The sequence below is a fragment of the Cydia fagiglandana genome, chromosome Z, assembly GCF_963556715.1.
Source record: "Cydia fagiglandana chromosome Z, ilCydFagi1.1, whole genome shotgun sequence".
NCBI classification, from domain to species: domain Eukaryota; kingdom Metazoa; phylum Arthropoda; class Insecta; order Lepidoptera; family Tortricidae; genus Cydia; species Cydia fagiglandana.
Window position 1 is genome coordinate 12,935,330 of NC_085959.1, and position 18,031 is coordinate 12,953,360.

The 18,031-nt window shown below is 38.7% G+C and overlaps 1 protein-coding gene across 1 annotated transcript; it reads right to left on the reverse strand.

Moving 5' to 3' along the window:
* Positions 1 to 2,155: 2,155 nt before the first annotated feature.
* LOC134678700 (tyrosine 3-monooxygenase) lies at positions 2,156 to 12,619 on the reverse strand. The gene is made up of 8 exons (XM_063537357.1): positions 12,356 to 12,619; positions 7,161 to 7,272; positions 6,941 to 7,054; positions 6,815 to 6,853; positions 5,857 to 6,676; positions 3,562 to 3,688; positions 3,137 to 3,366; positions 2,156 to 2,696 (listed from the first exon to the last, which is right to left on the reverse strand). The coding sequence occupies exons 1-8, from the start codon at positions 12,419 to 12,421 to the stop codon at positions 2,522 to 2,524; spliced, it is 1,683 nt and encodes a 560-aa protein (XP_063393427.1). The 5' UTR covers positions 12,422 to 12,619; the 3' UTR covers positions 2,156 to 2,521.
* Between the last annotated feature and the right edge of the window lie 5,412 nt (positions 12,620 to 18,031).

Below are 18,031 nucleotides of genomic sequence, written 5' to 3' on the forward strand. Positions count from 1 at the left end.
TCCATTTCAACAGGAACACTCTTGGACAACTCCACCTTCCGTCTCTCCGTCGCTCTCCGCCTGGGAGTGAACTGTGTTGCCCCACATCGCTGTCGCTGCGGTGACCCAGTGGACCGGTTGGGCCACCATGGTCTATCCTGCGGCAGAAGCGCTGGGCGTGCCCCCCGCCATGCCAGCCTTAATGATGTCATCCGTCGGGCCTTAGCCAGTGCGGGAGCACCGGCCGTTTTAGAACCTACTGGCCTCGCCCGCGATGACGGTAAAAGACCCGACGGTATGACCCTGGTGCCGTGGAAGATGGGACGGCCGCTGGTTTGGGACGCAACCTGTGCCGATACCCTAGCGCTGTCCCATCTCCACGGCACTGCAGTGAAGGCTGGCTCGGCTGCCAATTCGGCCGAGCTTCTCAAGCGGCGCAAGTATGCAACCATAAATAGTGGTTGCATATTTGAGCCGTTTGGGGTTGAGACTATGGGGCCTTGGGGGGAAAGCGCCCACAGAGTTTTCAACGAATGTAGCCGCAGGTTAGTCGAGTTGACGCGTGACCAGAGGGCTGGGTCATATCTAGCGCAGCGGATCAGCATTGCCATACAACGTGGCAATGCTGCCAGCCTTCTGGGCACGCTGCCAATAGACGGCGATTTGGGACAAATTTTCTATTTATAGTTTATTTTTAAGCTTAGTTTTTAATTTTAGTTTGTATTTTCTATTTTAAGTCTTTTTATTGTTTAATAATTCTTTTTTATTCTAAATGAAATAAATACATTTGTCATGTTATGAAATGAAATTATATAAAAAATCACCTAATTTGTTTTTTTAATTACAAATAATTTTTCACCACACCAACTGGTAATTAAAGGCTCTCTTGATTGTTCAAAAACTAATAGCAAAGTTATGTAACTGTACCGATTTTTTTAAATAAAGATCTAATTCCTGATAACCCATATGTACAGTCGCCATCAGATATATCGGAGCGGCCAAGGTGTTCACAAATATCTAAACACGCCTCTATTGTCAAGCCATTAGAGTGCGCGTTCAGATATTGTGAACACCTTGGCCGCTCCGATATATCTGATGGCGACTGTAAGTACCTGCGCAAATTAATGAGCCGATTTGCCGATAGATGGCGCTGTACACGAGTATACTTCTGGTCAAAAATCTTTTGTTTTTATCGTTGCACTTGTACGGAACCCTCTGTTAACGAGTTAAATGAACGACGTGCGATTCGGACGCAGTGTGCCATGCCCCATAATGTATAATAAATCGGTACCAAATAGAATACTTTATTATTGAAACAGACATCGCTCGGGCATTGGCACGTTTGACTTTGATACAACTCACACTAAATTTTATTCAACCTCTATTTGGATATCTGTCTGTGCACATACCTCACCCACCGCTATTTTTTCCCTTTTCAGTTGTCTTTGCTCTCGATCCAGCGTAACCGGTTCTCTCATTAACCGCGGTTAACAATCGCTTTTTTGCTCCAATTACTCCAATACTACGTTTAGCTACTAAGTGTGTTCGAATCGCCATCATTTTATTTCAGGAAATACCTTGAGGTTGAGATCAAAGCCCACTTGATTGAGTTTTATTATTAAACGTTAAATAAAAATGTCGCTTTGAGTACTAAAAATTAGGTGGCGGAATCGATAAAATAAAATTGAATTTAGACTGTATTACAGGTATAACACATTTAAATCTGATTAGGATTGGAGCCATCATATTCCCCAGAGACCTCAACAAATCTTATTACAAGTGCGCGTGGGGTCGCCGCCGGGCTCGCTCCTTCGGCTTATTGCTTTTCTCTTTGCTCCTTTTATACAGCCATCACTACATTTTTTTAAATTTCAATTATTTTTTATTTTATCATACATTTTTATTTCGTTCCTCTATTTCATGATGAGCTCATTTGGTAAAGTAAAACCAACATTTTTTTTCTTTTTGCTGGGATTTGCTCTCGAAGGCAATTTGATTAACTACCTAATATTATACTTTAATAACATGATAAAGTATAAGAAAACCGAATAGTTAGGAACTGAAAGTATAACATATATTTTATGCTTTAATGGTCACGGGGGTTTCTTTGTTCATATGTAAAGATTGTATTTTAATATTGTACAGGAGTTTAGAATGAATAGAATGAAATACAGTGTTGTGCTCAAACACGTTTATTTTCTGTTTGTTTTCAGTTTGGGTGCTCCATTTTTTTTATTTCTTTGTGTCGTTCTTTAAATTACGCCTTAATTCTAATAATAGTTTAGGACTCGGGAAACGCGCACAGCCTCCGTAAATGGGCAATCGGGAGCTCTATGCACTTTCCGAGGCCCGGGCAATGAGCTCGGCAAAATAAATAATAAAATAAGGTACATACAAAAAGGAAGTCAACGAAATACCATCCGATGGTTATCACACGCGCACACACGCTCCACACTGGAGGGCAGTCTTACACCTATAATATCACTAGCTATACAGAACACGGCGCAGCCGCGTGCACTGATCATTGGATTCGGCTGTGGTTTCACTCGAATTGCGAGCTCTTCAGCTTCTTTACGGCGTTGGTGAGGTGTAGCATCTCGGTGTTGAGCTGCCAGATGAGGGTCTCCAACTTGTCGACGGAGTCCAGCACTTCCACGCGCTCCGTGTGCGGGTTGAAGCGGACTTCGAACGGCCGGGACATGCCTGACACCCAGCGTCTGTACCATACCAAATTCCGCAATAAATATACGATAAATCACAATTTTTTTTATAGGACATACTTACACAGGTTTACTAAGTCCCACAGTAAGCTCAAGAAGGCTTGTGTTGTGGGTACTCAGACAACGATACATATAATATACAAATACTTAAATACATAGAAAACACCCATGACTCAGGAACAAATATCTGTATCATCATACAAATAAATGCCCTTACTGGGATTCGAACCCAGGACCTTCTAGGCTTCTCAGGCAGGGTCACTACCCACTAGGCCAGACCGGTCGTCAAAATTAACTATAAACTTAATATTTTTTGCAAAGAAAATGAATTCCTACACCATCGTTATCTTTATAACCTATTTATTACATGTGTCTGGAACTCTGGAATGTCTGGATGAACGGCGACAGTTGTTATCAGTTATGATTATGATAGTTACCTGAATTTTTCTTTGGCGTCTTCGAAGCTTTCAGCGACGTAGTAAATCGGCTGGTACTCCTGGTCTTGATAGGGCTGAATAGAGGTAGAGGCGGGCTCGAAGGGTCGCAGTTCCGGCTTGTCGCTGAGGGCATGCAGGAGTTCGCCGATGGACGAGAGGAGGGCCGCGCCGTACGCCTTCAGCTGTTGATTCTCTTTGCAGAGACCGAACTCGACAGTGAACCAGTATACCTGTGAAAGAAATTCTTCATATATCTCAATGATTCTCTCCATACATCCGTATTTCCAAAATAATTTTTCGCTATTGCATTCGCAGAATAATACCTGAATACAATGGTGAGTGCAATTCGCATTGGCGTTACATGGCATAGGTACATCTAACTAAATAACAGGAAATTACATCTCTCTTTAATGGTAGGTACTTACGGTGGATAATTTTTCGATTTCAGCGTCCGAAGCGCCAAGGGAAGCCAGACCAATTTCTTGTGAGAATTGAGCGAAACTAGGATCAGCCAAAAGTGGAATGTGTCCAAGGAGTTCATGGATGCAATCACTGGAACAAAGAAAAATTTATTTGATTTAATATTTTGCAGCTTTTACCTTTTAAATGTTTAATTTTACTAGCTCAACTGAATATTTTGAGTGGACAGTGATTCAATTAAGTCCCCTTTCTCGCTGGAAATAACCTAGCATCGTGGTCAAAGGGCGACGCCGACGAGCAACATCGCAGGCACTTTAATACATCACTTAACGAGGTTATATATTCATCCGGCTGCTCTCAAAGCAAATAGGTTGTATTATATTAACTATTAACTTGTGACATTAATAGTTCAAACATGCTTTAAAATCGATTTGATCGACACGACGATTGTATAATCAATTGATCACAACATTAATATTTATAGGCTGTGTCATTTCAGCAACTGAGGCAAATCTAATGATAATCTTATGCGTTAAAACTTGCCAAGTGTAATAAAAACGTTTATAACTAAATAAAATATGGCATTCATTACCCCCCTCCTACATCAAGTAAAAATATATCTGAATTCTGCCCGGGGGCCTAACCAAGATGACAATTGTACAAACAGAAACACTGTTAACTACACATCGGTGGACCTTATTAAAAAACAGTAAACAATGTGGGCGATGGTACCACCACCCACCCTTAGGGCGATACTCGTTTGAACGCCTTGCAGGTAAGGATTAAGTCAAATTTTTCTTAACTGGTACACCTCGAGCGCAGGCGATTGTACATCGTCGACAAACGCCAAACGAATCTCTTAGAAGTAGAGTCGCCTGGTTTTACATATGAACTACGTACTTGTTATTTTTTCCTACTCTGTATGTAAACTGTTTAATTAAGTATACGAGTATAATAAAAATCTGACCTTACTATAGGTAAGTAGGTAGATATATCGGTGAACTCGAAACTGCGTGCATCTAAAAAAGGCTAAGAATCGGAGGACGATCGAGACAAAAAATCCTCATAGTTATTTCAAGTAATTAGTCGGCCTCTTAGGTGCGATTTGGTCCAATTAACATAACATCTACAAGGACGTCCTGTGTAATATTTCCATAAAAAAACGGACAAGTGCGAGTCGGACCCACGCACGAAGGGTTCCGTACGCAAAAAAACGGCAAACTAAAATCACCTTTGTTGTATAGGAGTCCCACTTATTTAGGTTTTTTTTTATATTTGTTGTTATAGCGGCAACATAAATACATCATCTGTGAAAATTTCAGCCTGGTTACAGACAGACGGACGGACAGCGGAGTGGACAGCAGTGCCTTATTTAACCGTAATCAAATTATATTGCCGGATTTATCCGTAATGATGTAATGAAGCATACATGCACGATTAGTTTGACATGTTAAATTTGAAATTACATGGTTAAATTATATTTTATTTGACCATGAAATTGCAAGTTTAAAATGATTGTTATCATTTAGTTTTGAGGTACAATATTTTCATCTAAATAACTTTTAAGTTATATTGGTTATTTATGATTGAAATACTAAACAAATGCACATTTGTAATTCATTATAAACTTAACTGTTTTATTAGCCTATATTTAAATTTTATAACCCGGAAAACACCCAACTGATTCAATTTAAACATTTAAATAATTTAGTAGGCATTATAGTGTCGCTTCAATGAACTAATTCATAATAAAATAGCGTCCTTGATATAAAAAACCGGACAAGCGAGAGTCGGACTTGCCCACAGTGGTTTCCGGTACAATATATTGATTTAATTTTTTTTTCTAATTTATTGTTTTGAGTTTTTATTCCTGTACTTGTAATGTAAGACGATATTACTTGGCAAACACTAGGTCAACGGGAAGTACCCAATAAATTTTGATTCCCATAAGAGTGTCGAAATATACGTCGTTTTTTGTGGCATAAACGGCTGTACCTTTTTTTACGTTAACTTTAATGTTCGATTTTTTACAGCTTGAAGGAACTGTAGACCATAGTATATTGTTTTAATTTCAACTCAATACCTTCACGCGTTCCCGAGATAAAGGGGCTTAACAGACAGACAGACACACGGACGGACGGATGGACGGTCGCAAGGACGGACGGACGGACGGACAACAAAGTGATCCTGTAAGAGTTCCAGTTTTTTTCTGTTGGGGTACGGAACCCTAAAAGTAAACAAATTAAAGATTCATGCGTATAGTGTTAATTATCTAGGCAACTGTGTAGTGGTATACTTACGGTTCAGGGGTGTGGAAAGGCGAGTTGGCGTGGCGCACGTACTGTGTGGACTGGAAGACGCGGAAGGCGAGGGAGGCGAGGAAGTCGCGCGCGGTGAGCAGGCCGGCGGCCGGGCGCAGCGTGAACCCGGTGTGCGTGCGCAGGAAGTTGCTCACGTGGTCCAGCTGGGGGATGCGGTGCGGCACGAAGATGTCCGCAGCTTGCAGCTTGCTGAACGCGGCCTTGTACTCGGCGCATGCGTGCTTGGGCATCAGGTCCAGCACGGTGTTGAATACTCGCATCCAGGTGGCGTTCTCCGCCTCCGTGTAGGTAATGAATGGAATGGGGTCGTTGTACTTGTAGGCGAACGCGATCTCGGCGATCTGCTTCCTGCGCTCTCTGTATTCCTTGTCGGCGAAGCCGGGGTGGTTCATGTCGAGCTCCGGCTCGTATTTGGTCATAAGATGGTTGCAGTTGTCGAGATCGGAGGCGTGACGCGGGAACCAGGGGGTTTTAGAGGAGACGTTGTTCTCGGAGACGAGGTTGACGCCGGCGAAGGCGGTGGACTGTCGGAGGGATCTGATGAGCTGCAGGAGGTTGACGCGGGTCATGCTGACTTTGACGAGCGCGTCAAACTGGATGCCGGTGACTTGAGACGGGCGAGTCTCGAGGTGGACGACGGTGCCCTTGTAGTTGTCGATGGTCTTGAGGATGCGCGCCAAGGAGCCCATGCCGTCGCGCATGCGCAGCAGAAGGGCGGCTTGCTGGATGACTTGCTCTGCTTCCGGGGATTCGCTAGCTGCGTTTTGCAGAATCACTTCTTCCTCGGTCAGAGTATAATCTGCAAAAAATAGATCAGTCATCACTTTATAATTACTAAAATAAAACTGCAAGATTTTCAATCGCTGAAAGGCTTTCTGACAATTACGAGTACATAGTTATACTTAAGAGCAAGAAAAAAATATTTCCAGAAACATACCGTCATCTTTATTAGCGTCGTCCCCAATGTCAGCATCAGCTACAAAAAAATATAAACCAACGTAAAAATAAAGAAAATCATAAAAATAAAAATGACAAATAAAATCAATAAAACAAAATGATTTACCAAGGTGGCCGTTCTTCGTATCATCTTGCTGAGTGCCGTCCTCCACAGTTGGGGATTTATCGTTGGTGCCAAGTAGAACATCATCTTGGATGAAATCGGAGTCCAAGCCAGAGTCTTCATAAAAATAATTAAACAAAATTAAGAAAATAAGAAAAAAAAAAATAAATAAAAAATTAAAAATCGGAGGAGATAAAGGTTTTGTAATCAGTGTTATATTTACCATTGGCGCGGGCACGAGCCTCTTCAAGCACACTTTGCTTGGTCTGTTTGACAACCAGCGTCTCAAACCTGGCGTCGTCTACCAGTGAGCGACGGCGTGATGGGTAGCCGTTCTGAAACAATGGCAAATCAAATTTAGTGACAACCCTTTACACCGTAGGTACTAATAACTATATTGGGCAAGCAAATCTTGTCAGTAGAAAAAGGCGGCTAATTTAAAAATTGTAAGCGCGAAGGGTTATCGTCCCATAGAAAATTAGAATTTCGCGCCTTTTCTACTGACGAGATCTGCTTGACCAAGTATAGGTATAACTTCACACTAATGCCGCAAAAAGGTTTGGAATGAAATGTGTGCGAAATGGTCTATATTTACGTGAGTCATGCATAGTAGGTAAAAAGTACCTAGTAATCGACGGTTAATTTGTCGTGCATTTTTAAACATTTACTAGGTACTGTTGAAAATCACCATGCGATTACGCAATTAAAGTAATCATAAGTATGATGTTTATTTTTAGTAACCTTTTGTTTCTTTTTAAAAATAAAGGAATGTCTCCTTTAAGTAAAATGAGCCAGCTTAAGGATTTAAGGTAGTTTCCTTCCAGGGCCAGGGTTGTTATTATGTGACCGACCGATATCGATAATTGCAGTTCAAGAATATTTAAGTATGTACCTAACTGTAAAAAGTAAAAAAAAAACCGTAACAATAATTCCAAAACCTTTTAACCAAGGAACCCGCACACAAAAGGCTCTCTAAAAATAGGTTGATCTCCTAAATCCTTATAAATATAAAGCGGTCACATCGCATTATATTTCATGTGCGAGCAGAAATTGCTTTTACGAAGTTCCTAAGCTTATTTCCTGAGTGCGGGCGCGTGTAAAGTGCTGCCATTACCACTACGGAAACGCCATCTCGCGGAGGGAGTCTTTCAAAGGAACGCCACTTTCTGGACCACTGACTCTCAATACAAGTTAAGCCAATTAAAAGTGGCAATTAGGACAGGAACTACTTGAGTATGATTTCTTTTTCAAAAGTTTAATAGTGTGCGTACCTACTTCTACTCTATACGACCTAAACGTAGGTCTCCAATTAATTATACTAATTATGATGTAATAGAGCATGAATACGTTTAGTATTGGCTTTTCCCGATATCGATACAGGCATAGTTTTTAATTATGTTTAAAGAATATGAGATGCACACGTATTTAAACATACTTAATCAAATATTCCTCTGACACGTCACACACCGACGAATTAGTTTTTAAGTACATAATGTTAATTAAAATAGGGAATCAAGAAATTTCCTGAGCTCGATGACGCGTTCTTGGCTGGCCACAGCCGCACAAGACCTAGCATTTTCCACTAGAGTGGCCGCGCGACTAACTATGTCAAGGGTTGCGCTTTAAGGTAATCATTCGCGATTGTTACAAGCAGCACTGAAATGATGTATTCTTGGATGTAGATAAAAACTAAATGCAAAAGGTTGACGTCGGTTGACGACTAAAACTCACTAAGTGCTAACAACGCAACAGTTATTATATACCAAGAATATATTAAATTTCAATCAATAGCAGACATACTTCTATAAAATGATAGGTCTGTAATTGAAAGTATTGATTGAAACGACAAAATGTGTGGACCCGGGATCCTGTCTCGCATAGGACTACACTGCCACGAACGCGTGTCATCACCACGATGCTGCTTAAAACATCTGACACAACTGAGTTCTAGAGTTATAACTGATTGTCTACCGACTCATACGATAAGAGAAGGACAGTTCTATAGTTTAATTACTATTAGCACAAGTTCACGTGCAATTTAGAATGTCGAATTGAACACAAATTGAGTGTCTGAATAAAACTGCGGAAACAATACTGTCGAGCAGTAAGGCTCGAGTCCGCCTAAATGGAGCGGGTTGGATTCGGAATCCGGTAGATAGCCTTGGTGTGTCCGAGTGGCCACTTCACCGTTCCAATCGACCGACGGGTAATTAAGCGGAACTAGAGAGCACCCGGACCTACGTCCCTACACGAGTACCGCCCCACAGGCGCACCTACAAACCCATCAATCCAACAGACTCCTTCACTATAACAATCCCCTAATTCAATCCATTTTATCGTACGTATCGTACGCATACTTTTATTTTAGGTTATGAGATTGTTAAACATTACGTATTTCCTGCAGTTACGCGCCGATTACCTATTCTAGTTTTTCCTTGAGGATGATTTTGACCGCGGTGCGGAACCTCTAATTGGTCAAGGGCTTATTCGACGACCTCGAATTCGTTGTAAACATTGATCTTATACTTCACGGTAGTTAACACTTTGTGCATTGCGTGACGGTATCATATTAAGTCTTTGGAAGCTGTCAGATTGCCGGCTAAAAATGAACAGGTTCTTTGTTGGCTAGTAGTGTTTGTCGTTTTGCAGTGTGATAGAATTTTAACGATCTTTACTGTTTGTGGTAAAGTCGGTGAGCGTCGCACCTGCCTTGCATTCCGACCTTCGTCGGTCAAGGAAATACAATCATTCAAGCCTATTTGTAACAAATTACTAAGTGTTGATTATCGCACAGCACATGAGGTTAATAAAATTCAACAGTTTAACAACATCGCATCGCATCGCAGAAGTTAATGGCAAAACAGAGTCTGCATTTCAAACAGGTTTTCTGGTCTCGAATGTTTATATAGGTAGATAATAAAACAACATAATTTCGCACAGGCTATCGTGACCTACCAGACCTCGTAAACAGCCTATCGCAAAAATGATTGTGGTTCACTAGTAATTGCATTGACACAACGAAATCATTATCACAATCGTGATATAATCACGACTTGAATATTCACAATAGTAATTAATCTTCTCGTTAACAATGATGAGGCTATTGAGTATGTTTTTCTGCAGTACCTAGACTTACTACATTATAAGGGATAAATATGGTTTTAACCGTAACGGAGTAAAGGCGTCATCAATATAAAATTTGATCTTTATCAAAACTATCTAGAGTCAGACCAAGAATAGTCTGCAGCGGATTTGATAGCCCACGCAGTGCAAGTGTTATTTTAAACGTCAAACTTCTATGAAGTTATGACGTATAAATGACACTTACACTGCGTGGGCTATCAAATCCGCTGCAGACTTTTTTTGGTCCGACTCTATTACAGTGCAAGCTACTTCCGACATTAGTCATTACTAATAACACCTTCAGTTCAATTCACAATAAGTATGACAGTTTCTTTGAACATGGAAATAGTAAACAAACAAGATTACTCGCGGTTATCCATCATCTGGAAAATTAAATCAAGTACTCTTTAATTTGTACATAAATACCAATTAGGCATTGTCTTGTTGATTATGCAACGTGTCACACGATATTGTGAATATGCCGAGAAAGTGTATGGAGGTGTATCGCGTAACAGCGAGGTAATTGTACGTTGGAATAATTTTGTTAAACGTGCCCTGCCGTCGGTGCTGTAATATGCTCTCAATATCGCGGCAGAAGCACTTTAACAGATGGCCCCGTGATTTTTTTTATGTAATTCAGGGGAAAAAACCTACATGCATGTACGACTTTATTATAATTACGCATCCAGAATAATCTGTTTACGCCGCTTGCGCTTTCACGCAATCTCTTCATCTCGGGCGCGATTGTATGAACTTTAGAGTTTGTAATAATAGTAATAAAGGTATGTATTTTAAATAAAGGCACAAGTTATTTTACATATTTGACAAGGCCGGTTGTTTTGAGATTGCAGCTAGGATACGATGATTACTGTGTCTAGGCGACGTGCGTGCATTGCGGAGGTCGCTAGTTGACAATGAGCACGAAACCAAAAAAAAACCTTAGTATTTTGTCTTATAATGTGTTATGTCCATTGTTATTGGCTGACCAGTCGCGAATAGATAATCGGTATGGTTTGCAGAGACCATTTTTGACAGACGTGAAAGCCTTTTAGGTCAAACCAAAGTCAAGGTCACTGTTTCTGTTTACTATTTTGTTGTACTTTAAATTTCAAATGCCATGTTAAGCAGTATCGAAGTGGGTAAAAATTTACTTGTTACACATTGCTAATACGGTTTTCGGGTTTGTTTAAGTCGCGCAGATATTAAGTGTTTACCATCGGAATAAAACCTTCCCGAAATCGAAATTATTTAACTTATTAATATATATCGAATACACGCTTTTTTGGAATGACCTATTCTGGAAACGATAGTAATAAGTAGGTACTCCATAACATATAATATAACACATTCTAACTGAGGGAGGACAGGTACGATTAGTTACTATAGGATTTAAGCGGTTAAGAGAAGGAATCGAGTGAATTGAATAAAAAAAAGATCTTAGTTAAGAACTGTAATTAGTCTCAAGTTAATTAATTCCATTGTGTTACGATAAATAACCGGTTTTTATTTAAGTTATTACATTAAAGTAAGTATTTTGGTTTAAGCTGTGTAAAATACAATGGAAACAATTAAATGTGGACTAATTAGGTCTCAATTAAGGCCTTAACTACACTCAAGGGACATCCCAATATTCTATTATTGGTAGATAAATAGAACGGAATACGTACCTACTTTTATTGCACAACTCAAAAAAGAAACAGTTTTGGTAAAACAAAATTGACTAAAGGCAGATAACAGGTGGTCTTATCGCTAATAAGCGATATCTGATTTGGGTGTAAAAGAATCGCTTGTGAAACCCACTTAATAAATATATACATATATGAAAAAGCACAAATGGGCATCCAAATAAACAAACACATAAATATACATATAGGTAAAGATAAATTAATATCTACTTGAAAAATAAAACAGTCTAAGAGATATCTAAGTATGAAGAATGACTTTTAATTTGTATATGTACAATAATATTATATGATTAACTTTTTTTAGTTCACTGATCTAATATTTAGTAAATAGCTAGTATTGAAATATAAATTATTGTCTTTATTTAAGTAAGTAGTTAAGCATTTTTGTGTTAAGCCTTTCGAGATGCCACATTGTTAAGCTAGTCAGTCTTATTGAAAATATGAATTAGCTGTCATGTTTATATTTTTTACAAAGCTTACTGATAAAGAATGATCGGCAAATGTGTGATAATTAATTATCAATGATTAACTGAAAGATCCCAAGTATTGAATAGGTAGCGGCGTAGAAGCGATGAGTCGGGAATCAAGGTTGACAGGGGATAGTCCTCACCTCGATACTGTAGGATTTCTTGATGGCGAACATCTCGCGGTTCTTCTGGGCAGCAGCAACAGCCATTTCGATACACTCCACTGGGTTACTGGTTTCCTGGGTTATGCCTGAACGCGGGGTTCACTGCGCGCTTAGCTAGCTGAGCGTCTGCGAGAGCTTTAGGTCTCGACCACGGGCTTTTGCCTGTCTGTCTACGACTCGAGCTGTCGTATTACGATAGCTAACTAAACTTTGCGATTGCAAATAGACCAATGCATGATGACGGTTCGCTTGGACAGTTTAAATAGTGTTAGGCGCTCGCCTCCCACCCCGCGGCGCCTTTCGACGCGCGTGCGTCAGCCCGCACCCCGCGCCGCCAGCGCCTGCAGCGCCCGTCACCACCACCCGCATCTACCCTTACACCTACATTTTATTTTCATATCAAAAAATTACATTTGTCGAGAAACTCAAATTAATATTTAATTATGTGCAATATTGTACACCCGCGTGCTGCAGACATGTAAACTTCATTGTTCTTGCGTTTCACGGTCCAGAAACGTTAATTTATAAATCAGTTTGAAAGGGGTTGTAGTAATTATATCGGTGTAACGTACACAATATGAGTAACGCGTCATCAAATTAATTCGACAGTGTAACACTGACTCACATTTTAATTACATTTATTAAATGTAGGTATGTACTACCTTTGCATTCTCTGTGGATATATTTGATATCTACAATGAGATGTAATTATATGCAAGTATGGCCGCCATGTGACTAATTATAATTCATACATTATTATAATTATAACCTCAGATTTTTTATACAATCTTGCTTATTGCACAAACCGATAAGGTTTTAAAGATTAGGTGTACAAGTGCTTTACGTAGGTGACATTAATGTATGGGCAGTTGAATTCTAATAGTTTGACTTCGTCGTAGCCAGAATTGTGGGCGTCACGACTTGTTGACGTGTTTATGTTAGTTAAAATCGGGACATTTGTATCTACATCCTTTTAAAAATCCTTGTCCGGATCTGGCCTTGCTACTCGGAAGTGAACTGATCCATTTTAACAAAACTGTAAAGTAATGTCATGCGGTTAATACGCGGAACAGACCTGTCACAGTTTCATTGAATTTATTTATCGATGTAAAATAAACCTATGGTTCCGGCCTACCTCTTAGCTACTGGATGACCGCATAGAACTTGCGACATTGGTGAGACATATTACAAATCAGTTTTCAATATTGTCGTGGGGAAAAGTCGGTAAATACGAGTATTACATATACTAATACCAACTTGTTATTACTATAAACTATAACTGGCGAAAATAAATAAATCCAATGGAGATCCATTTGGAAGTTCTGTTGTAGAGGTAAGTTGGCCGATTCATAAATTTCAGTATGTTTTAAAAGAAATGGTGCCATACTGACTATGATTAGAGAAAATTAAATACTAATACAAATGCGTTTATTTCGGGTCTCTATTGTTTTCCAAAAAGTTTTAAGTCATAAATCGTCGTATTGTTTGTCCGCGTTGTGTTTGGTTCAGAAACGCGTAACTTTTCAGGATTGCCATAAAACAAACTTAACCTAACCTATCTATTGAACCTTACGAAAATCCTGAAAATATAACGGTTTCAGTTTTAGGACTAATGAATAATGATAATAGTTATGACAAGAAATAAATTTAATGTCAAACAAAGGGACCCCGTTTATTTCATTACTTTTTACAGTAAATAAGTTGCTTATTGCAGTAAGCGTGTTTTACCTTACACGGCCTACTCCGCCCACTGCTGGGCATAGCCCTTCTCGCAAACCCGAGAGAGATCAGACTCGGGAAATTTAGTCCCCAAGCTGCCCCAAAACGGTCGAGGGACCTTATATTTTACTGCGCCATCGACTAAGGTACACTTGTTTAACTACGTTAATAATCTTGCCTTCGTGTGACTCTTATCTAGTGAAAACTAATAATATTATTATAATAATATAACTTGTTCTTACCTTGTCGATATGATCTTGGACTACGGAACCAATTAAAGGATTTGCAAGTATTTCTATGGTATATTTCCAAACATATAAAGTTACAAGCTGTAACTTATACCTGGTGTTTGCCTGAATAAAGCATAAAGTTATCAATTGCTTTTATAAATTTGGATACCTAGAGATTATTTTATTACGTAAATTTTTAATATTTTTTGTTGTTAATTTACAAACGTGACAATGGTATTTGAATGTCGATGGCTTTTGCATATTATTCAAGAAGGATTTGAAATCCAAATACGTCACATCAAAATTTGATATTCAAATTGTATGTAATCCAAGTTGGGGAGTAGCGACCCCACGTACCGGAGTGCTCCTAGGGAGTTCCGTGGGTGTGGTGTGGGATGGGTGGAACAGGATTCTGGTCCTCTGGCCTGCCTAAGCCGGCCTTCAAGAGGGGAGTCGGGAGAACTGCGTACTCGACTATTAGGTAAGTGACGAACTTAATAACTGTTTCCACATCTACCGGCTATACAATGTGTAAAGTCCAGTGATACCTCTCTATCCTCAGTCCTCAAACTGGTGTTGCCCTTGAGCCATCTTAGATGTCGCTTTATTGTGGGGGCGCATCTTGTGAGAATGAGTCACCGTCTGGCGGAAATAAAATTGCATACCGTTTTATTAGGCAGGCGTTCGGTGTAATATTCCATAGCCCACAATTGAATCCATCTCTAGTTCACTTACGAGTAGATTCCATCAACTCTAAATATTCCTACACCCTGGCGGGTGCTTACTCTGCCTCAGGCAAGTTTATTTATGAGTAATATATTTTTTATTTATTTATAATAATAATAACGGTATGGTAGTAGGGATCAAATCATTTATTGTGCTTTTTTTCACACGGAACTTTTAAGCTGAGCCCCGCAGGGTTCTTATGATTAATATCGAAAGTGAATTTATTGTGCGGATTGTGCCATCTCCTACGTACCTATAGACTAACTAAACCGTGCCGGCTCAACATTTTACGGTAAAAAATCATTACTTACCGGATAAGATTTTAAGTTTTTAAACTTATCTGTCTTATATTGTTTATATCATAAAAAATATTACGAATCTACCTAAGAACAATACCACGCCATACCATAAGGTTCAACCGCAGTTATGTAAATATCTCAATGAGTTTCATCCAACCAACGTGTCATGAATGGGAAACGGTAATTCACACAAACCGCAAATATGATTGTCCACAACTATTCACATTTCACGTATTATGAGTAGAATCACCGCTGTTCATGGAATACTCTTAATTGTGCATGGAAAAATTCTAAAGGGCTCACTCTTACTCTCTAGAATCTAGATGAACGTACTTAGTGTCGCTTAACTTCATACTCGGATAAATACATTCGACCCTCTCAGCAAATACCCTTTCTTAATACCAAAATTGCATATTCTATTTGGCAGATGGATTTACCGTAGTCTGAATTTAAGCGACTCTAAATATTTAAAGCTATAAAAATTAATTAATTCGTGTAATTAATCATGTTGGTTTAAATTTGCGGCAATTGTGATGGATTAATAAAATATAAATTTGCATATATTGGTATTCCAGTCTTATTTTGTAAACAAGAAATATAAACTGGCTTATTTGAATAGTAGCTTAATTGTTTAAATACCTATAACACAACATTTCTTCAAGAAATCAATTGTACTTATAGTTCAAAATCAAAACTTCCCGAAGTAAAAATTACGAGGAATAGTTGCCTCCCAAAAATGTAGTTGTTGTTGCGTTTTCTATACTTTATTATTTTATTCTATTACATATTTATTAACTCACCGTTAACTAACTTGACATATTAACGAAGCGATAACATTTATCAACTCGATTTCACCTAAGTACTAAAAATGGTCGTATTTATATTAAATTATTTACATAAGCAAAACTTATCCGTTGTCTTTAAGACCTGTTTTTGGTTTGTTACTGATATATTAAGTACTATAAGTACAGTATTAGGTACATATTAAGTAGTTAAGTACTTATTCGCAGCGCAACTCTCTTGAACCAACATCAACATTATTAGCACCAACAAGATGCACAGGGGACAGATGTCAAAATCAGTCTCACCTCGTGGTATTTTGAACTTATCAGCGTACAAGTACTCGTACTTTATTAATAATTTTCCTTCCTGGTTGTTAAGATGGTGACCGCATTAAAAACTAAACAAAACATTTACCTGTTACCTCGAAAACCCCACATTTAAATACGGTTGAAGATGGGTAAAAACCAGCATGCTATAAGTACGATAAATATTTCTTTACATCCATCATTTCAAACTTGTTTTTATATACAAAATTTCTCTTACAATAAGTTTCCTCTTCAAGAGTATAATTTGTGTGGAGTTGTTGTTTTACGTCTGTTTATTATGTAATATTTGGCTTTGTTTTACTATATAATAATTTGTTTTATTATATATACCTAATATATATTTACGCCTATAATACAAGTGCTTATAAATTTATAAATAAACTTTGTTTTTTCATTAAGTGAAACAGTTCATTCAGAAAAAATAATACAGTCTAATAAGTAACATCATAAAAACTTTTTACAAAAAAAAGAAAACCGACTTCAAAAAGGATGAAATAAAATATTATCCTTTTTAAGTCTATGCGTTACCAACTGATATGTTTGAAGTCGGTGCCAAGCCAACTTTTGAAGCATACCATGATTTTGGTGCGATTCGATAAGGATGTACGTTGGATTGCCTTACACGACGACAATGAACGTACTTTCTGTAGGTACAGCCGACGTTAAAAATATGTTTAAGTACACTTTTCGTCTTATTACAAAGGAGTAAGGTGCAAAAGTGTAAACATATCTTTGACGTCGACTGTACCTAAGAACACACCTCAGAACACACGATCAAACCTTGGCACAGTCAAGCGTGGCAAGCGTGGGATTGGGACTGAAGTTATTTCCCGTCCCTTATTCAGAGGACTACATTTCAAAATATAAAACAATTCAAGGAATTTACGTTCTTGCCAAATTTCACCTAAAGCGGTTCAGTTGTTTAGCCATGAAAAGGCGACAAAGAGGCAGACAGAATTACTTACACATTTATAATAGTTATTAGTACAGTTCTAATGGGATTTATAGTCATAAAGGTGATTATTTTTGACGGGTATTGTTACTACTTGGCTTGGCACCGACTTCAAACATATCAGTTGGTAACGCATAGACTTAAAAAGGATAATATTTTATTTCATCCTTTTTGAAGTCGGTTTTCTTTTTTTTGTAAAAAGTTTTTATTTTTCAATTTTTAGTTTTAATGCATTGTTAAGAGCAGGACGCATGAATTAAAAACAACATCATGATTAAAATTAAATGCGGGTACCTACTTTAATAAATATGTAATCAGGAATTTTCTCGAGTCCGTCTGGGAAATTATAATTCCTGTCACTACACTAAATCCATCCCCCGCCCCGTCACTGACCCAATCCCTCAACCCCCCGATCACTCTACCTCACAGCGCATCAACCCCTGATCCATGAACCCCTCGACCCTGAACCAGCAGCCCTTCAACCGCCATACCCCGACCCCTTAATCCCCGACCCCTTAACTCCGAACCCTAACCCCCGATCAGTAGCCTTACCAGCTTACCAAGAGTTTGACATTGATTTATTCGCTAGCGTGTGTGTAACTTACTTTCTTTGCATCTCG

Excerpts from the sequence above, each read along its gene's own strand:
- LOC134678700 (XM_063537357.1), bottom strand. The coding sequence starts at position 12,421 with ATGGCTGTTGCTGCTGCCCAGAAGAACCGCGAGATGTTCGCCATCAAG. Across the intron at positions 6,677-6,814 it reads CGACGCTAATAAAGATGACG|ATTATACTCTGACCGAGGAA; the intron begins GTATGTTTCTGG and ends TATTTTTTGCAG. Across the intron at positions 3,367-3,561 it reads AAATCGAAAAATTATCCACC|GTATACTGGTTCACTGTCGA; the intron begins GTAAGTACCTAC and ends TTTCTTTCACAG.